The following is a 23,791-nucleotide window of genomic DNA, read 5'->3' as shown; positions in this document are numbered from 1 at the left end:
TTTGTGGCAGAGTGAAGCGTGTTACAGCTTTCCAAACTGTTTGTAGGCTTCTAGTGCAGTTCTTTGGTAATTGTAATCTGTGTGTCATTGTGAACCTTACTACTAATAAAGTTTTTACTTACTAACCTCACAATAACAAGATAATTTTTCTTTGGTTTTGGAGCATAATTAGCACACTTCATGAAATACACACTTATTGCATTGATGCTCTTATGCGTAAACCCTACTATAATAAGGGTATTTTTTCACAATTTTGGAGCATAATTAGCATACTCCATACATTACATATACTTTAAGCTTTGTCATCCAGAGTTTTTGTAATGGTATTCCAGATTTTAAAATGTTTACATGTGCTTTTAGAGAATGATTTAGCAAACTATATCAGAAACCTACTGGTCTGAGCTATGAAGACTGCTGTGCTTGAAATTTAGATCTCTGGATTGAAACCTGAAACAAGGTATCCAGTAATTAAGAAGTTCACCGCAGGAGTCTAATTATTGGCCGATGAGACGATGGGGAGAGAGTTTTAACCATAGGTTTAATTTTGTACTGGGCATGCTGTCAGCGTATTCAAATGATATACAAAGAGACAGGTGGTGGTATCCAGCAGAATAATGTTCATGTGATGCTGGAACAGGAAGTTACAAGACAGACTGATGGTAATTATTATTATTATTGCTACAGTTATTATTACAGCGGGGAGCATGACAACAAAACAACTTTTGGAATTATCTTATCTGCCTTAGTGTCTATGTGGTTGATGCCAATTTAAACTTGGCAAGTAAATGTTTTATTCATTCGTTCCAGAGGAAAAAGAAAGCAGCCTTTGGTGTCCCATGAGAAATGTCATAGTGAGATAAAATCCACTGTACTTATTTTATTAATTAGCTAAGGTTACTAGGAATGAGTTCTGCTTTTCAGGGTGATACTATGAGATTTGCTCAGAGCCCCACAGTATATAAGTTGTGACTGAGGTAACCAAACCTAAGACCACAGGAAAGAAAGCTACTAACCTTAACCTTGCATGCTGTGCTGGAAAGCATTGAACAGCTTGGCCTTCTAGCTGTTACACAGAGTCCAGTTAGAAAATTATTGACTGATAGAAAGAAATAGATACAAAGGTTTGCTGTGATTTATAAAATGTAAGAGCTGTTCGCTGAAAGCCTTGACTTATCAAATTAATGATAATTCTGTGTACAAGAATATGTATTTCATAAACACTACACACACTCATGCTGATGTGGCAGTAGGGGGCGCTGCTGCTCCTGTAGAATACTGGCACAGTTTTGGAGTCATGAGGTTTGGATGCTCTTCTGTTATCTGCCTCAATTATTAGTCACTGTAAAAAGGTAATTTTCAAAAACACAGATAAAGTACATTGTTGTTGAAAGTCACTGAAAAGATGAAGTTGTTGGCAGTTATGCTAAAAACCTGCATGCAAAGGTGGCATACTAATCTAACAGAGTAAGGGTAAGGGTCCATGTTATGTAATAGTTTATGCTTGGGGAACAATGCTGTCCTAAGCTTATGCAACTTTTCCCATTAGCCACAATTCAGAAGCAATGGTTGTTGCATGTTATTATATGCTGAACGTCTAAATGATGAAGCAAGTAAGCTTTCAGGGACAAAAATGTAAAATAATCTCAATTCCAAAAAAATAGATGGTTTGGGTTTAGTTTATAGATACAAGGTACGGGGTTTGATTCTAATCTCAGGTAATTGGCTAGGTTTAAAACAGCACTTCAGGGCAGCTAGCCAAGTATTTACTTATGAGTCTATATACAATTGCTGCCCAGTAGAGTGGTGGGGCAGTTATAAACTGGTAGAGCACTCTAGAAAAGTTACAGCCCCAGTTAAAAAGCATTATTTTGCCACACAATGTAAAACAAAGACAATAGTTAAATCTCTTTCCAAGTTTAGAAACACTGAATTTTGCTTTTTGTATGTTACTGTGATGGAGTATCTCTGTATGTTTGGAACATCAGTATGTGCTAGTGCCCTGTCGCACATGGCTGTTTTGAATAGCTAGGCAGAATATTTTTATTTTGTGCCTGCAGTGCTGTATGGGGTTTGGTTACTGCTAACATTTATGACATCTTCAAGCACAGTGGACCAATGTAGCAGGATATTTAATGAGTCCTAAGATAACCTCACAATTATATATATATGTGTGTGTGTGTGTGTGTGTGTGTGTGTGTGTGTGTATACATATCCCTCCTCAACCACTAATATGCATTTAGAGCACTCCTTTCCCTTCCAACATACATATTGAAACATCACGATGTTCCAATAAACATATTCCATAACTCATTCCCCTTTTTTGCCATATTCATGTTAGCCCCTCCCTTTCTAGGCTACAGTGCTTGCTTCATGAGCTCCCTTCTATTGCACCACTCAAATAACTGAGAAGCTGTAGCACGTCCTCTTACCCTAACAAGACATTGGGTGATGCTGACTTTTTGTAACCTCAGCCTTCATCTCCACAGAAAATGGATCCTCTAAATGAGCATTAGGATCTGGTGCTCCTCTTTGGAGAGAAAGAAGGAAGAGGCACCAGATTAAAAATTGAACTTTTTTTTTGCTCTCACATAGAGCGTGATAGCATGTGGCATTAGGGCTTGTTAATCCTTCTTAGAGAAGGGAGGAGCATTAGATCAGAAAAGGGATTTTTTTCTTTGCTCTCATATAGAGCATGAGGCCATAGAGTGTTAGGACCTGGTGCTCCTCCTCTTTTTTTTTTTTTTTTTTTGCTGCTCAACCTAATGTGGCAGGGTGCTAGACAGGGGAGCAGCACCAAATGATCCAGACTAGAACAAAAAGGAAAAAAAAAAGTGCTGTGCAGTTTAAATGAACGCCTTTTTGGGTTACACTTCTATTTTGAAAGTGTGTGTGTGTGTGTGTGTGTGTGTGTGTGTGTGTGTGTGTGTGTGTGTGTGTGTGTGTGTGTGTGTGTGTGTGTTTGTAAAACACAGCACATCATTTCAAACAAAACTCACTGTATATTAAACACAGTCATGCTTCACTCAGTACATAATATTTATCTTATCTAGTGCTCCACCTGTCCACGTTCATTACTTATTACCACTGAAGAACTGTACCACCTTCCATGCAAGGATGCATACCACAGTAAAACTTTTAATATACAGGCTCGGCACTTACCACCAAACATACTGCCACGTCAGTGGCACACTATTTTACTGGATGTTAGAAAGCCTCTCAGAGTCCTACATTTCAGGTGTGTGTAGTCTTATTTTTGTCAGCTCACAATTTTACTTCTGCTCACGTGACATGACTTCAGCAATCAGGTTTCCTTAACTTTATTCACTGAACATTGCATATTATTAAATATACATTAATAACATTTATCTCCCTTTGAAGTGCATTGCAGTCCAAGTATAAAGTAAAACTTGGAATAGTCCTTCTATGAATTTGGTAGATGTATTGCAACACACTGAAAACACAGATTAGATGTACACTATACTATATTTTATTACTGCTAAGTAAAAAAAAAATGTAGAATGAAGTCTTAGACCAAATGTCCACTGTCTGTTTGATTACCACTCCCTTGAGACCATGCATATTAGTACTAACTTGGTCAACAATAAAGTAAACGCCTTCTGCTAACAACCTCTGAAGACTTATGCATTTATACCTTGTTTTTTTGAAAAATGACAATTTCAGCTTTCTGCTGCATCGGCAGTGTGATCCTGCTCCCTATTTGTTAATGGTCATCTGGCCTGGTGAAGAGTGCTCCCACCAGTTTCATATCCCCTGCTACCTAAAACCAATACCTAACTGACTTGTTCTCTGCAGCAGTTCAGCTGTCTTGATCCTTCTACACCCAAATGCCATAAATTATTTTTCTAGTGGATGCACACTACCCTTTCTGCTGCTGGCCTGCCTAATAGTATACTTGTAGGGGTCTGTCCCCGTGGTGTGGGTTTAATTTAAAACTCTCTGGTACTTTTTTAATGGTTGCACACTACCCTTTCTGCTGACTACACCCATGGTGTGGGTTTAATTTAAAACTCTGTGGTACTTTTCTAGTGGATGCACACTACCCTTTCTGCTGACTACACTCGTGGTGTGGGTTTAATTAAAAACTCTGTGGTACACGTACTGGGGGTAGAATTTGATAGCTGTTGTTAGATACCAAGCAGTGTGGTTTGTCCATTTTTATCTGCTTCATGAGTTATTCCCTGCAGTTCTGTTCAGAACAGTTTTTTTTTCAGACAAAGGGCAGGCATTACTTCTGTCAGAATAATTTTTTTTCTTACATTTGATAAGTTTTGTACCTTGTCATTTGTAGGTAGTGAGTAGACATATTCCTTAGTTTGTCCTCTCTTTCTACTGTCACTGTCTGCCCTTCCTTTCTTCCTTCCATGCTTAGCATGGTCCTCATATAATGCTGCTTTATATTCATAGTCTGGACCTTTCCTTTCCTGATGGCCTTTTTTTGCTTCCACCTGTTCACTTTGCAGTGTTCTCTCTTTTGCATTTTCTGCATTGTTTTGTATTTCACAGGCAGATCTTCTAGACCATTACTGCCACTTTTTTTGAGAACTCCACTTTTTTTCTTTTAATTGATTTGCATATTTATGCTGGCAGCTTCAATGGTTTTACATCTTTCACTGTACGATTCCTTAGTCTGTTTCTTGTAGCTTTTCAGACGCATTCTCTCATTATTGTAGTCACTCTTTATTAAGTCTAGTATCTTTACTCTATTTTGGTCTACATCTCAACTGTGACTAATAGGGCCCTATTCTCTGCAGGGCCATTCGTTTCTCTTGATCATCAATTGTTGAATTTGCTTGGAGAGGAAAACTGGAGATGGATCACGAGGTTCGAAGATTTTTTTTCCCGTAACTACCACCCGATTTCCAGGAAGCATGGTACAATGTCATGTCTTCATCCAACAGAGGTTATGAGATTTTTATGCTCTTACTACCATCCTGGTTCCAGGAAGCATGGTGCAGTGCCATTTCTTCATCTAACAGGGTTAGGAGATTTTTATGCGCTTACTACTACCTACTTTCCAGAAAGCACTGTACAATGCCATGTATGCTGAACCTAGTGTGGAGCTGCAGCTGCAGTGTAATGATTTTTTCTGGTGTGCTTATGGCCCCTGAGTCAGACAGTATTCCTCTGGTGGGACTCTGCCAATGTCTGTCCTCTCAGGATGGGCAAGCTGCTGTTGACCTCTGAATTCCAGCTCTCCCTAGCTGGCTCCTCTAACTCCTGGGTCAGTATTTGAACCGAGGTCTTTCGGTGTCTAGTAAAGGAAACATTTCAATATCATAGAGCCAGCTGGTATCATTGCAGTTTGTTTTCTTAATTACTGATTATGTTTATTGCGAAACAATCACAGTACTTTGCACAGGCACTAATTCTTGAGAGCATTTAGGACTTTACAGCAGAAACATTTTGGGTGCTGTGTATACCTAGCCTTTGGCTAAATGCACAACCCTACTGTGGGAATTACAACCTGCCATCTAGTCCCTTCACTAAAGCATTATTAAATAAACATCACACCAAAGACAATAATATATATATATATATATACAAACACACACACACACACACACACACACACACACACACACACACACACACACATAGAAAAATAACCAAATGATTGATGACACGTAATAGTTCAATCCTTTCATCAGCTTTTCTGTTTAATCATCAGTTAGGTTCAGCAACAAATACCTGTCCTTTCATCATGAAATGTCATATAACATAAGTCAAAACAAAAAGGTCCAGTCACACGAAGCAGTCAATGAAGGTAGCCACAAATAGGATAATATGTCCCAAGTAATTCCAGATTGTTCAATAAAAGACGTATTTTTTACTTTGGATCCTGTGGAATTACTTGGGACATATTATCCTGTTTGTGGCTGCCTTCATTGACTGCTTCGTGTGACCGGACCTTTTTGTTTTGATTTGTGGTGTTTTTGGTTTGGATTCATCCCGTGTTTACTGGTCATATAACATAAGCATATAAATGGATATATATAGTCCTTTGTGTGTGTGTGTGTGTGTGTATCTATATATATATATATATATATATATATATATATATATATAAAAGAAACACACACACACACACACACACGCACACACACACACACACACACACACACACACACACACACACACACACACACACACACACACGCACACAGACGTGTGTATTGTATGCACATTTGTGCATGTCACAATGTGTCTCAACATCTGTGTCTTAAGAAAACAGTTTGCTATGCTGTATACATGAGTCTTGGAAATCGTAACCTTTCACCTACCAACCAGTTGAATATATAAGCAGAAGGTCGCCATCTAGTGGGATTATGACAACACTGCTCAACCACATTTTCAAACAAATTTCTTCTGCTTTTAAAACAAAAGTAATGAATGGATAAAACTGCTGACATTTTGAAATTGCCTGTTCAAGGTTCCTATGGTCAATTTATAATAACCATATTAACTATTTTGTACATATTGTTGTGTGATCCTTCACAAAACTAACGTGTTTAAAAATTACTTATTGTTTTGCATTAGACACTTAGCTGTTAACTGTCCCTGAATTTTGCAATACATCCCTAGTTTTGCCTCATTTCTTTGCTTTACCCTTGTCGTTTATTCCCTAAGTATTACTGTCAGTCAGTAATGTCAGAATTTATAGTTGCACACATCTTATTCTTCAGAAAATGCATCTTGATGTAAAAGCTATTGCTCTAAGTTTTTAGGTGACTAACAAATTGTACCAAATTATGGATCTTTTCCCTAATTATTACTGTTTGTAATATCTGTAATTATCTGTGTGTTGAAGTATTTTGCTGTTCATTGTCATTAAGCATTATCATCTTTCATTTTATTTGAATACCAACAAAAAATAGTTTAGAAAAACATAAAAGGAGACACTATTTAATACAAGTTATTTGATTAGACAAAATACTACTTATAATCATTTCCACAAACACCCATAAAATGTTTCTTATTGACATAATTTTCTCAGTTTTTGTATTAAATGTTTTGTCTTAAAAAATAGACTGTTATAATTACATTGTTTCATTTAGAGTTTGGAAGATTATGCTTTGTAAGGAATAAGCTAATTTTATCTGCTACACTCAAAATTCCTTGCCCCATATGATACTTGGAACAATCACTTCAGTGGCAGAAAATATGAAATAATCCTCATCTTTTGGATGTTACAGAAATGTTCCCTCACTCTCTGTTTTTGTGTTACCATGGGGATCGCTATATATAACTCTGGAAAGGTGCAATATGAAGCATAAACTTCAAAAGAGCTGATGGGTAGTTTACAAAGTTTATATTTTCAAATGCTCTCTCTTCACACAATTTTCACATAATTAACTATTTCTCTGCATTTACTGAAAAACAGGTTTGTTTTTGGCACCTAATTTTTAATTTCTAATAACTGAATATATTATTTTTAAATATACCAACCTCATGCTCACCTCTGGAGTATGTTACCTGTAGCTTTGGGTCCAGTCTTCAGTCACAGTAAGAAATTATCTCGCAGTCCTCTGCAGTGTCTCCCAATGATATTACAAATTAGTCTATGAGCAAATAGAAACCTGGTTGCAGAGTATACTTTACTGTAACTCCAAGGAGAGTCTTTAAATGTACCTCTCCTAAACCTATTTTGTATCAACAGTTTCTTCTAGCTGCTGGCCTGCCTGACAATATACTTGTAGGGGTCTGCCCTTTGAGGTTTGTGACCTCAATCTGCTTAGTTGCCTGATACTGGCGAGCTAGCTGTTAGGGTTAGCTGAGTGAGTGATGATCTGTTCTCTGCAGATTACTTAGTCTCTCGTTTAGGCCAAGATCCGCAGGCAGTAAGCATTGCAATGCAAGGGTGTTGGCATAAATTCTAAGTATGAGCAATAAAGTAGCATCAACTAAGTGTAAGTATGCTGACAGTTTGTATGCTAGATTATCATGGATGATAGGGCTTGATCAAAACAGCATCCTACTACAGGCAGCTGTATGATAACCTGAGAAGTCAGTCATCAAGCCTCCCTTGCCTTGTAGGAGTGTAATTCTTTGGAAAGGAAGGGGTGTATGACAGAATACACTTTGAGGAGGGAGAGGTGAAGTAAAGTTTACCCATGGTACTAGAACCAAAATAAAACAAAAAAGGTTTGATACAAGTACTAAATCACCCCTACATTTTACTCTTTTAATAACTTGCGTTATATTCCCTTCACTATCAAAATGTTACTGTTCAGCTCATAACCATTTTCTGAAGTATCATTCCTCTTGATTCAAATAAATTGTCCATGGAGACAATTTGCCACTAACAACCTGGGTGACTGCTCTGATGGATATGAGTTTAAAATGTCCTGCAGAAGTAATTCCTATCCTTCCTCCCCTTACAATATACCACTGACCGTACAGCAGTGTCAGTGGCTCAAGAGACAGCACACTCCCCCCCTTTGGTGCCAGAAGATCAGAAAGCTGTGGGCTCTATTCCCACTCCAGATGATTGGATTGCTGACACTGCAGTGCAGTGTAGGATTATGGGGGTGTTGCACTATTGTGTATCCTGCCCTTTGGATGAGATATTAAACCGAGCTCCCACTTGCATGAGTTGATAGTAGTTCAGGTGGATGTAAAAGATCCTGTGGCACCTACCAAAAAAAATAGAGGAAGTTTGTTTCACTTACTGACAAATCCATCCCCTCTGTCTATTCTGTTGATCATATCTCTCTGTAAACTAGCACTCCATAGTACTATAACATCATAGAGCTGATGGCATATCAAGACTTGCCAATTCAATTTCTTAGTTAACTGTGTTCAGAATCTGTGCAATTCTCATATTGGTCTCTCTGTTTTCCTATACAAAAAGGTTTAATGAAGCAACGTCTCTCTACTTACTGTTAATCTTCTGATTTTATTGATTAGGTTAAGAATTGCTGTATTTTAGCTAAACTGTGATATTCTTTAACTAGTCTGTATGTATAATCTGCTTGTCCAAACTGTATCTAGATAGTATTTTAACATCTGTGCCCTATATATTCTACTTATATATTGTATTTCCCGTAATTTCAATAGGGAGCTTTTATCCCTGTGCCTCCGCTGAAAAAGGGCATATGTCCAGTTGGACTTTCCTGGTAAACAAATGTAAAATAAAAAAATAGAAAAATAAAAGTTCCATGAAGCCCTTGTCAATTTTCTCTTAGTAAAATAAATATTGTCTTTGGTGTCCCCTGAAAAGAAGCTACTAGCAGAGTGAGACTTACCTGGTCAACAAAGGATACATAAAATAAAATTGTTGTATGTGCTATTTGTACTTATGGTTTTACTTTCAAAGACTAGACCAAACAATTCTTGTTTAAGCAGGCCATGAACTTTTCCTGCTCATATTCAGACCCATCCTAAACTAGGCTCAAGCTACCAGTAAATTTACTGTAAACCAGTATATACTATTTATGTGTAGTTCTGTTTGTTACAGATTTCTTAAATTCTGCCAACCTGTTGTTAGGTTTATATAAAAGAGTACCCAAACAGTGTCCATCACTACTTTCTTGACTGGATAAACTGTTTTTCCTTATGAAGAAAGCAGTGAACTTAGCTCATTACATGGATTCCCCTGAAACTCTCCTGGTGCCCCCATATGGCCACTTTTCTAGTGACTGAAGCAACCATTATCTTGATTTTGTGATGGGTTATGGTATAACTTATCTACATCTAGGTGATCCATTTAGATGTTCTGTCCCTAACAATGCCATGCAGCTTAGCTTTTATTTATTAATTCATGAAATGGGTGAGCTCTCTGTCTCATAATGGCTTCTTTTAAGCTTTGATCTCAAAGCAATTTTATGCAATCGAAAGTTGGAATCACAATTAAGTGAACAAATCTTTTTTTTAATTGTTTGCCCCGTTTAGCAGACCGTTTCCTGCACTGGTGCCTCTCCTTCATCCCAGACATCGGAATTCAGTTCTGACCCTCCCAAAGTTAATCTAATACTTTATCTTATTGTTTAAGGGGACACTGAGGCATCACAATGCAGAATCATTCTAAAGACCATATGGATTTTTGTTTTATGCCCCAATTATGCCCAATATGTAATGATGTAAAGCCTTTAAGGCAGGGAATGTCTGTTGGTACATGCTTCAGGATTTGTAAGCTTAGGCTGTATGCCCCCCGTATCACCAATGGGTCTGTTATCCTACTTCTAGGACCCCCTCCCCCAAGGTAGGGAAAACTACTGTTACCTTTCCTATCCCTCCAGCTGACTCCTGAGGTGCTGAGCTTACTAGTTGAACCCATCAATTACAATGCGTGTAGGCTACCAGTTCCTCATCACAACAATGGACTTTATTCTGCTGGCCAAAAAATAAGTTGCCATACATAAGGAAGTAGTGAGGAAATCTGCTGCTAAGGTGGAGGAGTGTGTGTTAAAGTAGGACATGCAGATAAGGATAAAGTTACAGACAGACACAGAATGCAAGTAGGACTTCTGTAAAGCATTCAGCTGAGAGATGAAGACAGGAAGGGATATGAGATGGAGCTAAGTTCTGTTTTTTGTACCCTAGTATGGAAAATGTATTAAATGCCAAGTCAATTTATAGTAAGGTAAAGAAACTCCAAAGTTCATAGTTCAGCAAAATTGCATGTGAGCTGATAGGCCAGATAGAATGCAGATTCTGGATTTGATGAAAATACTAACTGTCCCATCCATTCTTCCACCACAGTTTTAAAAGCAGGTATTAACTGTGCTTGATGAAAGTGGAGTGTGACTTTGTTTCGCAGAGTAACCATAGAAACAGAAGTATACCTATGTCATAAAGTGATCCTGTACTTACCCATCTTAAAAGTATGGTCTCCACCCATAGAGTTAATTTTGGGCTGTAGTAACTTAGCAGTCACTAGTACATGAAATGCTTTATCATATGCAAGACACATATTCCCCATTAAGTGGCTATAACTGATAAAATGAAGGACCATACTCTGTACTGTTTGATTGTGAGGAAGGTGACTATGCATTGACATTCTTTTGAATGCTTTCTCTGTATAAGAAAGTCACTCTATTATATGAGCAGAACTGTGAGTTATGTTCTATTACAGGTCTTACAAATCTCACAAATAGTTTAGCCAGGAAGGCAAAGTTTCTTGAACAAGTTCTCAAGAATGATTCCAATCATCTTCATAGCTTCAGATTTAATAATCATTGCCTGGGTTTGAAATTTTAGGGTAATACATATGGAAATTCCCAGATATTTATACCTGTCTATTCTCAGACATGCTGTAGAACACTGGGATGGTTTGCCAAAGTACAGGATACCACATATATCATTATAAATGTTTAACCCATGCTCTGTAAACCAATTAAATATTTTTCTAAATATTTACTAAAAGTATAAATACCATCTTGGTTGGTTACAAATGCTCTGATTTTTATGTAATCTGCATATTTTGTTACCCAATATGTGTCTGATATTGGAAGCTGTGGAAAAAAATATATGTAGATACCAAGTAGGGTCAGACCTAAGACTGATCCTTGTGAGACCTCAACCTGAACAGCCACACAATGAGAGTAAAAGTTATTAAGTTTAACTGTTTGTACCTGTTGCACTGCCAGTTTTGTGTCCACCTACAAATTTATGAATCAGTCGATAACTTGGTCATTGTATCTGCAATAAAGTGTGGTAAACTGTCAAATGCCTTAGACAAATCCAAATATGCCACCATAACCCCATTTCCAGAGTCCAAAGCCATAGTAGCTGGATTGTAAAACTGGACTCGGCTAGTAAATGTTGATCTATGTTTTATAAATCCATGTGAGTTTTGAGAAGACAGTGAGGAGAAAGGCTTCCAGCATGGGAAAGAGGCTTCAGAATTTGAGTTCAAAAATAAAGTAACACAGTAAATGGCTTAAATAGTTATGGACCTACAAAGGGAAAATAACTGTAGTCTCTGTTCTGTGACTTAATGGTTAGGTAGTGCCAATAATATATTTTAGTATTAAGACCCCCTTTGGCAAAGAAAGTTTCAAGATAATAAATGAAGCCTGCTGATTAACTGGTTTAGCTATGATATGTTATACATTTTAGTTAGGAAGTACAAATCAGGACACAGATGCCTATAGTTAAACATGTAAAACTAGATGTCTACTGTGATTTCTGTGTTCCTTTAGCAAAATGCAAAACTTATTAAAATGAAAGCTGGATCTTATGTTAACTTCCCATTAAATCAGCTGTAGTGGGATGTTCTGCTACTGTAATTGACTGCCATTGTTTACTGTCCAGCAGTGTTAACTGAAGTACTTTGCCTTATTTCAAAACAAAAATATATTTAAGGGAAGCATGTTGATTTAGTGGCTAGCATTTCTCCTTACAGTATTTGGTTCTACAGTTCCTTTCTAAGCTGTGGTGCTTTCTGTGAGGTTTATAAGTCCTCACTGTGTCCACTTGTGTTTTTGCTTAGGGTTTGGTGGTTTCCTATGACATCCAAAACATGTGCAGTGGGTGAGATGATATTACTCAGATTAGCTTTTTAAGATATTTTTTCATAGCAAAAATACAAGGAATAATACATTTAATTTTCTACTGTCAGTGTTTTTAATTAAGTACTTTACATCAGTCTTCACAAACTTAATTTAGATTAATGGATACATCAAATTAATTTGCAAAAGGGTCAGAGGCAAACAATTTTAGATATTTTTCTTTTAACAAAGAAGATGAGAAATCAGATTCATGTTGGTTTGCCAAATGATTTTCATGTAAATGTTATTTGTATGAATAAAAATTGATGAGAACTTCTTTCAGTGATAAACCTTTTTTTTCAAGGGGGAGAAGCCTTCCTGCATCCATCATGATGGGGGGATCCTACTCCTCCAGCTTGCATATACCAACTCAGCAGTTACACAGGTGTGGGGAAAATAGAACTTCCTGATCAGTGAAAGCAGCTTTTTGAATGTTTTTATTCACACAAATGTTATTCACTTGAATATAGTTTAGCAAATCAACTGGCTCCCCAGAAATTAACTATGTGAAAAAAATTCCTTACCTATTCCTTCCTCCCCTCCAGTGCTCCTTACCCTTTTGTTTGTTTTAATTTTCCAGTTCTGTGTCTGTTGTTTCCTGTAGAAAAAGTTACTCAGTTTTACACACATTTAGCCCTTCTGCATCATTAGTGTCATGTTCTTCCTGGGAAAAGTACACAGTCTCCCTGTTCTCACTTTTCCTTTTCTAATTATGTATACTCCCACTTAAAAAAAAATATTTCAGTTGCATTTATGTTTATTGTGAACCTCAGTATCACAGTGATCATACCTCTCAAGCTCTTACCACAAGAAATCTGGACAAAGGAAAAAAATTATGTGGGACAATGGCCCAAAAACAGGGACAGATTTTAAATGCTGCTCTTATAAACTTTGAATGTTGCTAGAATAACCACGAACTACAAACTAAGAAACGTAAACTGCAAGAATAAAATCTATATGGTCTCTCCGGTAAAAGCAGATACGCCAAGATGCAAAGTTATGTTAAATAACCATGAAAGACAGCTTTTATTAACAGAAAACAATAAAAAGATAAGTGTTTTATTTCTGCAATTAAGAAACTTCATCAGATAAAATCACCATCACGTTTGTTAAATTTACACAAAAATTAAAACTACATCATCAAACAGCTGATTGCACACCCCATCAGCACAACCAATTGAAACTTGTAAATTAACATAAAAGCACTACTGAATACAGTGCTAGGATACGTAGAAAATTTCAACATCATCACACAAAAATGTATAATTAAAAAGCTAAAAAAACCTATAAAATTGTAATAAGTGTTATCTTTTTAGTGCTTTTAATTTTAGAACACTTGACATAGAAACCTGGTTGTTTAATCTAGGCCAATGGGTTGCATTAACCACATTTTCCACAGCAAAAACTGGTTTTGAGTGATCTGAGTGCCTGAATATGCACAGCACTGAATCTCTCCCCTTACCCTAATCCTAACCCATGAACACTTGCACATGCACACCAGCTGCTATAATTAGTCCTCTATGTCATCATAACCTCCATTTTATGATTTAAACTTTAATTTTCCTGCTCATTCCTACTTACCTACACTATATAAAACTTTAACTCAACCATATGTGATTCGCACAAGCAAGCTTTTGCTCATTTTAAATTCTCTCTTTTTCACCACCACAAAAAACTTTTCAGTCATATAAGTATTCAGCCTTTCGAGTTAAACCTGTTGCATGCTGTATGTGTACATGGGATGAAAGGACTTGCATACTCTAGTAATCTGTCATATCCTTAGCAATCTGTCATATCCTGGCACCTGAGAGACAGCTCAGCATCACTCTTTCTTTGTTGAGTCTGGTGAAGGGGCGTCTTTGTGTCTCACTAAAGAGTCACCTATAACTAGGATATTTCTGTGTAATGTAGTTAGCCCAAGAAGCCGTACAGGCTTAGGTGTGCCAGTTTGGTGACCTCTCATCCCATCTGTAGTGCTTGTGCTGGGAGATACTATATGTGCAGCTGCTGGAGTGTCTTTGCACTGCTCAGAAATTTGTATATCACACTCATGCCTTGGAAGCGTTTGAAACTTAGGGAGATATTTCTAGCATACGTCAGCATAAGAAGGCTTATTTTTTGTGAGTGGTACACTAATGTGAGGTGGGTGTGGGTAATGACAATCCGGTGAGTACCAGTAATATGTTTCAATACGAGGCTAGCATCTAAATTTTAGTAGGAATCTATACCTGTCACACGTGAAGTCAGTGTGTGGTAGAAGTAAATGGTTGTCACTAAGTATGAGGCAGTTTGCACACTCACTTTTGCTAGTGCTCATAAGCTAGCAAAAGAAGGTGTAAAAGTAGAGTGATTCCCTAGTTCCAGAAACTGGTATCCAGTAGGTGTGCTGACATATAATAAGTAAGCTAGAGCATTTTGTCTATTGTAGGCTTTAATATCATGCCTAAGAGAAAGATACTAATAAGGTAGGATTTTTAAACTAATCTACATAGCATAAGGTTATCAATAAATTTAGATTCATACAGATGTAAGCTGTTTTCCCATATGGACCATCTGGTAAGGCACTACCCTGTACTGCAATGTTTTGATGAGAGGAGGTGTTACTATACTATGACAAGTGGGAGTGGGCACAGCTTGGTGCAGCAAAGTATTGCTACATGCAGCTTGGAGGTATAACTTTCAGTTCAGTGCAGCAAGATATCCATGGAGAATGCTATACCAAAGATTGAGCAACCATGCAACTCAAAGTGAGGATCATAGTTTAAAATATCCTGGGGGTAGTTTTGGTGCCACAGCAGCTACACTCAAAGTTTAAAGCCAATGACTTGCAACTATGGGGTTAACAGTGTTCTGCTATTATATACGGTGCAGCTGAAAGCTGGCTAGCCAAATGCAATGCAATGTCAAGCAAAGCAGAGGAGAAAAACAGCTAAAGAAAAAGGTATCAGCCAATCAGAAAACTATTTATTTCTATATGTGACATGGGCAAATACTCAGAACACCAGTAACTTTACCTTCATCACAAGATAAACTATGTGTAAATGTTCTAAATGAAACAGAAAACATGTTGCACAAGACATAACATCAAGATCAACAAAAAAAACATTAATACAGCGGCTGTAGGTGTTAAATAAAAATGAAATAATCACTTTTATTCTTGTAGGGAATGGCTTCAGGCCAAATCTGGTAAAGTACATCACAGTAAGAAGGCAGCAATAGCACTGTTGCACAGCTCTAGGCAGCCCAGCCAAATGTTTATTGACACACAAAGTAAAGCAATATAACAGCTACAGTAAAAAATTAACAGCTAATCAAAAATGACTTATTTATATGCCTGACATGAGTAGCCATTCAAAGCACCAGAAATTATATCTTCTATCACAAGGCAAACTATTTTAAAGTGTTCCAAATGGAACAGAAAACAGTTGGCATAGTATGCAGTATCACTGTCAGCAAAAATCAGCATGACAGTAACTCTAGATGGTAAACAAACACGAAACCATCACTTCCCTGACATCTTAGGGAAGGATTTCATGTCAAATCTGTCACTGCAGGTCAAAAGGCATAGCTCAAAGCACTTCTGTCAAATGGAGCACAAGCGGCCACAAAGCAGAGCAATGTAACAGTTACAGTAAAAAGCAAACAGCCAGTCATAGGATTACTTATTTCGATGTTCTGTTTGAGTAGATACCCAGAACACCAGATTTTTTTTCATAAAAGACGATATTTCAAAGTATTCAAAATGAAACAGAAAACACTTGTCACAATAAGCATATGCATATCACCAAAAATCAGCAGTACAGTAACTAGAGTTCAGAACTGGCAAACAAAAATGAAGGAATCACTTCTGTGATCTTGTGGGGATTGATTTCAGGTCAGATCTGGTAATGTTTGTCACATATCAGAGTGCACAAAACAGAGCAATTATAACAGCTACAGAAAAAAAAGCTAACACCAAATCTGAAAACTATGTATTTGCATGCTTGGTGTGAGTAGATGTCCAGAACACCAGAAAAAAAAAGATTTTTTCTCACAAGATAAGTTATTTCTAAGTATAACAAATAAAATAGAAAACACATGACTCAGTCAGCAGTATCAAGAAAAAAAAAAAAATCTGCAGTATAATAGTTCTGAATGATAACTAAAATAAAACAATCACGTCCCTGATCTTGTGGGGACTGGTTTCAGGTCAAATCCACTAACATAGGTCACAACATTATTAGGTCACAACAGTGTTCATAGTAGCACTGTTGTGCAGCTCAAAATAGCCCAGTAAAATGTAACCATACTGCTTAGATTACATCATCACAGGAAATGCATGCTGTCTATATCAAATGCAAGCATTTGGAGTCAACAGTTAAAGATCTCTTGGATTTTCCCATTAAGTTAGTGCCTTTTAAAATTTCACAGCAGCAGCATAATGAATAAATAACATTATTTTACATGTAACATCAGCACACTTCATTTCCAGCAAAAGCTGCTTAAAGAAATATGGGAGGTGTATGGAAGCAGTAAGTGTTAATAAAAATAACATTAAAACATGGTGACTTATATGGAGACATCCAAAGATATACGTTATGGTAAAGTAATTATGATTGTTACCTATATTTTCATAAATGCATTAATTGCCATCTTATACAAAACTTTAAGGCATACAATGTTGCCACTGATACTTGCCATCTAACAGATAAGGTTTTAGAGGTTCATAGGTTAGTACTAAGCTAACTGCCCTTGCGAGCCATTTTAAGCCTAGCCAATTATTCCTTGTGAGACTCAAACCCTGCACCTTGTATTTGCAGGGCAAACACTTTAACCATTAGGCCACCCTCCCTAAATGTTGCTTTTAACATTAATAGATTAGTATTAGGTAACTGCCCTTGCAAGCCATTTTAAGCCCAGCCAATTATCCCTTGTGAGATTCAAACCCTGTACCTTGTGTTTATAAGGCAAACACCTTAACCATTAGGCCACCCTTAAAGATTAATATTATTTTGAAATATTGTGAAACTATTATATGCATAATTTGCATATATTTTACAATATCATAGAACAGTAGTATGTTACCGCTTTTGCCATATATTATTGGAAAGCTCTCAAACAAATAAACAGTTCTCCCACTGTCATTTGGTATCCCATCTTGCATACCTACAGAGTTCTAACAATTTGTTTGACCATAATACAAGTATTTTTTGGTATATAAAGTATAATTTTTCTTTCCTATATCTGCAATACAGAAATCAACATATGCAGATAGACCTTCAATGCTGACACTAGTATATAGCCCACAGTCTACTGAAGAGCTTTCATATTTTATATTTTTGTAAGTCATAACATTAATCAGATATTCCAAATATTATGAACTGTGCTTTCTGTAGATGATCTTGGAGAAAGGCTGTCAGGAAGCAAGTAGTTTTATGGTTTAGAAGACCTCAGGAACAAGGGGGTTTATTAGCTTTCTGCTGTTCGAGATGGATGAGTTAAGAATATTCATGTCAAAAAACTGCATTCACCATCATCTTAGACCTTTTCCATTGTATCTACAGCCCCTGCCCCCTTCGAACACGCCATCTCCTTGTTCAGTTATTGTTACTTTTTGATGTCTTCTGTTACGGACAATTTTCTTATAGTTGCAGTTAACGAGTTATTTTTTGAATATCTTCAATATCCAGTGAGAAGCAAGACCTGATTCTAGTGACACACAGAGAATTAACCCTGACAAGAAGAATGTGAAAGTCACATGTTTTTGCATTTATAATTAATGACATAAATCCAGTATTCATTCCTTGAAAAGAGATGAAGCCCCTGGTGTGGTTGTCTTATCTGCAGATTTTTAACAAAGATTCTCAGATTAAATAATTTCTTCTTTGTTATCTCTTTTACAATGTTATCACATTCAGTTTTATACTACTATACCTACAGGATTGATATCATTCCTCCTAAGGTCACGAGTCTGTTTGTGGTATACACAGTTGATTTTCCCAATATAAGTAATCATTTTTAGACAGACAGCATATATACTGACCTATCCTTCAGAATAATTCAAAAGGCCAACGTGATTATGGGGCAACATGTGGCCATTTATCAAATTAGTGGAACTGATTTTCCCTTAGTCTTGTCACTCATCTACAGTCAAACAAATAGATTTAATTTCCGCAGTTAAACCCTTTAGTTGCAGATTATAGTACATACAGTGTTCTGTCATAGGTTCATCAGTCCATGCATATAATTATTCTCTGATCACAATTAAAGGCCATCTTGCTACTGCATGATGAAAGACAAAGATGGGAGAGACCCAGCAGAAGATATTAAGAAGTGTCAGGAATATACAAAAGAACTGCATAATAAGGTCCATTATATCAGTGATATATAAGAAGGCATAGTCTCTGATCCAGAGACAAATATCCTGCAGAGTAAAGTTAAGTGGGCCCTAGAAAGCCTTTGCTAATAACAAGGCTGGAGCAAGTGATGGAATTCGAGCTAAATTGTTTAAAATGCAGCTAAAGTGTTACTTGTAATTTGCTAGCAAATTTGGAAACACAATGGTGGGCATCAGATTGGAAAAGGTAAATTTATATTCAAGTTCCAAAATGGGCAAAGCTGAAAGGAGTTCATATTATGAAAAAATGCATTTATTTTACATGGCAGCAGAGGAATACCTAAGATCCTGAGTCTAGACTCCAGCAATATAAGGAACGAGGACTGTTGCCTGTATAAACTGCTTTTATAAGGAGAAGAGTCCAGCATCTTCTTGATAGAACAGAAACCAAGACAGTTTCAGAAAAAATGTTTGCCTTTCTTATTGACTACTGTAAAATATTTGACTGTATGGACCAAGGCAACCTGTAGCCTAGTTTTAAATGCTAGATACCAAAAGATTGGCTCTCAGCGTAGGTAACTTACTTTGGTGTAAGGCCTATGTATGCACAGGATTACACCAGATACCAGATTCCAAAACGTGTGAGAGTGAAAGTGGACAGCAAGTCCTTTGGAATCGGGTCCACAGTGAAATAAGGATACCTGGCCACCTTACTTGTCTCCTGAAGAATCTGTATCCAGCCCTAGGTGAAACAGTTCAGACTGAATATGAAGACTGTTTCAAGACCAGGAAAGGAGTGTGACAAGTATATATTATCACATTACATAGTTAATTTATATGCCGAATACATCATACAAAATACTGGATTAGATGAATCGGATGCTGCCATCAAAATTGCTATTTACACCTTCAGATATGCATATTAAACCACTCTGATGGCTAAAACTGAGGAAGAGTTGAAGAGCTTATTGACGAAGGTTGGAATAGAAAGAGCAAAAGCTAGTTGTTGCTCAACATAAACAATTAAGATTTTATCATCCAAGACTACCAAGTTATTACAAATAGATGAGGAAGAAGAAGAAGTAGGAGAAGAAGAATAAGAAGATGCAGTGACAGATATTTTCCTGGGTCAAGGATCTCCATAGATATTGATGCTTGCTTCCTGGGCAGAAGGAAATATGGATGTTATTAATGAGGAAAAACATTTAATTGTGAGCAAATATAATCAAATCTATGTTTTTTCTCAGTAATAACACATGGCTGTGGGAGTTGAACTATAAGTAAGGCTGCAGACTGCGTAATCAGTGCTTTTAAATTGTAGTGTTGGAGAAAATGTTTGAGAATTCTATGAACTGCATGAAGATAAGATTAGTTGATACTTAGGGAAATAAACCAAGACTGCTCACTGGAAAACCTGATAGTCAAAGTGAAACATAAATACTTTGACCACATGATGTGAAGACAGGATTTACGAGAGAAGACTGTGATGCTGGGGAAAATCACAAATAAAAGAAAAAGGGGCAGCAGAGGCTGAGATGGATACATACACAGTATTACTTATGTAATGGCCCCTCCAGTGTCTGCCACTTGCATGTTATGTCTATACCTTGGTAAAAACAGAAAGTCAAGACCACAGTCAGTGAAGTGAATCAATGAAGCCAAAAACCTATTTACGCGTTTCGTCCACGTTTAATAATCATGAACTTCATCAGAAAAGGCTTACACAAAACACATGGTCATTAAATACTTTTGATGACATCACATGAAATTTCAAATTATCCAACCACAACACTCTAAAGTTAATCTTTAAAGACATCCTGTCTATTTAATACTAACCATACTTAAAATATATGTTATACCAATATATACAAAATGCATAAAAAAACACTTATATATATATATACATATATGCATATATATTTTGTGTGTAAAAAACTATATGTGTTATTATTATTACAAAAAATGTATTTGTTTTTTATATATATATATATATAACTTTATATTCTATTGAGTTGCAGGAAGCATTTGATGTTTATGACATCATTTAACCCTGGTGGCTGATCAGCGTTAAGCATAATTTGCCATATAGCTTCTCTGCATTCTAAAAATACTTTAAAATTCCCAGATAACAAATCAAAATTTACACTTTCCAGCACTGAAAATCTAAATTTTTTGAACAAACTACACACTGAAGCATGTCTAGCAAGGGCATTTGACATGTCCTTTTTCTTGATGGCCAAATTGTGTTCATAGATGCGTTTATACAGTTCTCTAATAGTTTTACCTATGTAAAAATGCCCACATGAATCACAAATAGCCACGTAAACCACAAACTTAGTATTACATGTATAATAACCCTTACTGTAAATAGTCTTATTTAAATGTTTAAATAATATAGAACTGTTCCCTGATATATACCTACACTGCTTACAACAGTTGCATGGAAAAGTTCCATGACGTGTAACCTGAACTGTTGGTTGTCTAATAGTCTCAACTATTGTTTTAATACTTGTGGTTTTCCTGTATGTGAACAAAGGTGCCTTCCCTATTACTAAACTAAGCTCACTATTTCCAAGAATAACCTTCCAATTATTGAATATGTGGCAACTTGACATGTCTGTTTTATGAAGGATAAAGCCAAAATCTGGATTACAATAAGGGCTTCAATCATCTGGCTGCCATTTTATGGAGGCATGTGATGAGTTACAGCTTTCAAACCTGTAAGATAGTTTCTCATGCAGTTCTGTCATTACTGCATGCATGGAAACATAGTATTTGTGGCAGAGTGAGCTTCACTAATAACAGCAAACTCTATAACAAGTTTGCTACAGCTATGTTTTATGTATGGCCCTTAGTATAGTAAGGTTATTTTTTTCTCAGTTTTAGAATGTAATCAACATTCTCGATGTATAATAACATGTTTATCACACTTTTCTTTACAAATAAATTATTATTATACTTGCAGAAGTAGATGGTCATAGATTCATTTAATCTGCTTTTCCAAGTCTTCCTGGGTTTGATCACTTACCTGATCCCAGAGTGCAATTTGTCTTGTGTTCCATCTTGATACTCCTGTTGTCAAAATTCTTTTCATGTCTCCTAGGAAGACTACCCGATTCACCTTGTGGTTCTTGCAACTTGCTTCCTATCAAACAAAAAATAAAAGGAAGAAAGGAAGAAAGGAGAAATTACACAGCCTGTAAATGTTACTAAGTGAACATAAAATCCACTGTATGTAAATTCAACAGCTGCTGAACAAACCAGTAGTAACGACATTTACTCATTTCAATAAAAAAGCTTGCAGTACAAAAAAGTTATACAAGCTGATGAAATATCAAATCCCAGTATGTATAACTACAAAAGTCAAAATAACATCCAGGAAAGCAATACTGTACATTCAGTAGAAATCGCAGCCATAATGTATTTAACCTCCATACACTCAGAAACACATATGTGCACATATTCAGTGAGACAGACACATACAGCATGGTTTACCAACAGCAGAATAAAATTGGGCGGTGTGTATAATGTACCCACATCTAAAGAGTAACCTGTGGTTCTTTAACAAATGTTTGTGACTAAAAAAATATCTTTAGAGTATGTGTTTTAAACACAGATTAAATGAAAACCATGGTGCAACCAGGTAACACGGTTTCCACATAATTAGTAGATACCCAGAAACATTTTTAATCACCTAAGTGATAATGTTCCCTGTACTTTGAATGTAGACATCTGTTTTATCTCCCATTATCTATCTTACAGTATCAAGTCTTTGACCTTTACTGTCTTTTTTACTGGTTCTAGTCCTGTTTTCTGCCCTCTACAGTTGTATTATACCTGCTCCTAACCAAAGGTTCTCTCCATCACTTTCAGTGCTGTCTCTATTGCCTCTTCCATGCTCCATTTGGAAAGTTACACCTTTACTAGTAGTAGCTGGGATTTCTGACAGTCTGTAGCATTGTATAATACAGCTTTCACTGCATGACTTAGATCTACCATGGACCTCACTACAATGTACAAACTGCATTATGTGTTTTTTTTTTTGGTGGCACAACAGAAGCTGATCAACTGTACAGCAAGGAAAGACATCCATTGTATTATATAAACAGTACTCCTACACCCAGACCCATGTAAGGCTGCACAAGCAATGCATGGTTATCCTCTTTCCATGTATTGTCACATTTATGATCATCCTTTCCTCATGTGTACTATTAATCTGTTCACAATCCAAGATATCCATTTTACCAGCACCTGCCCTATAGCATAATACAGTACTTATTGCCTAGGGGACCATTCTCTTACAAAACCCTGGGTTTTATGTTTGTGTCTGTGGTCACCTCTCCAACCTCCCCAATTTATTTTCACTGTATTGCCCAAAGTAAATACATCTTATCTCTCAGTCTGTTTAGTATTTCCACTTCTTTGCTGAATCACTCTGTTACGCCTCACCTTAACGTGCCATACCCAAGAGATTCATGAGTATACTTATGCAGCTGTTTTCATGTAAATTGAATACACTGGGTTACAGTGGTATGTGTATATGCACAGACCCACAAGACACAGGAAAAACAAACATTTCTGCCTAATCGAGGAAGGGGGTGAAGTATATGTTGAAGGGAGCAGGGGGAGCACTCTGCCCTCAGTCTTAGGTGATCACCCAAAGGAAACTGCAAATACATTCTCTGATGCATGAAGCTGCATTCAGTATCAACCCCCAACTATTTTGCATGGGGACAAAACTCCCTCTCCCCAGCATCCCATGCATGCTGCTCTGCCTCTTATATTCACCTATTAATTTGATCCGATCTGAGGTTGATGTACCTCGGGGTAAAGAGAAGTTCCCCTTGTACTGTCATCACCAAGGAAAGCAGAATCTGGCTAAATGGTTGACAACCACAAGCTGGACAAATAGTTTCTTGCCAATATCTGATTACTAGCAAGTATTGTGTTTTTGGGGGATCTA

General features: G+C 36.7%; 1 protein-coding gene across 4 annotated transcripts in view; it reads right to left on the bottom strand.

Moving 5' to 3' along the window:
• Positions 1-23,791, bottom strand: part of CORO2B (coronin 2B) — a 1,242,233-nt gene that overhangs the window by 269,506 nt on the left and 948,936 nt on the right. For all 4 annotated transcript variants that reach the window (XM_044077673.1, XM_044077669.1, XM_044077671.1 and 1 more), the window contains exon 7: positions 21,857-21,973. In XM_044077673.1, the coding sequence (XP_043933608.1) occupies positions 21,857-21,973 (117 nt within the window). The remainder of the gene's footprint in view (positions 1-21,856; positions 21,974-23,791) is intronic.

Source organism: Protopterus annectens, chromosome 7.part0, assembly GCF_019279795.1.
Source record: "Protopterus annectens isolate FY-2018-M chromosome 7.part0, PAN1.0, whole genome shotgun sequence".
Taxonomy (NCBI): Eukaryota; Metazoa; Chordata; order Ceratodontiformes; family Protopteridae; genus Protopterus; species Protopterus annectens.
Note: the sequence above shows the minus strand (reverse complement) of the source record. Positions and strands in the feature narration are given on the sequence as shown.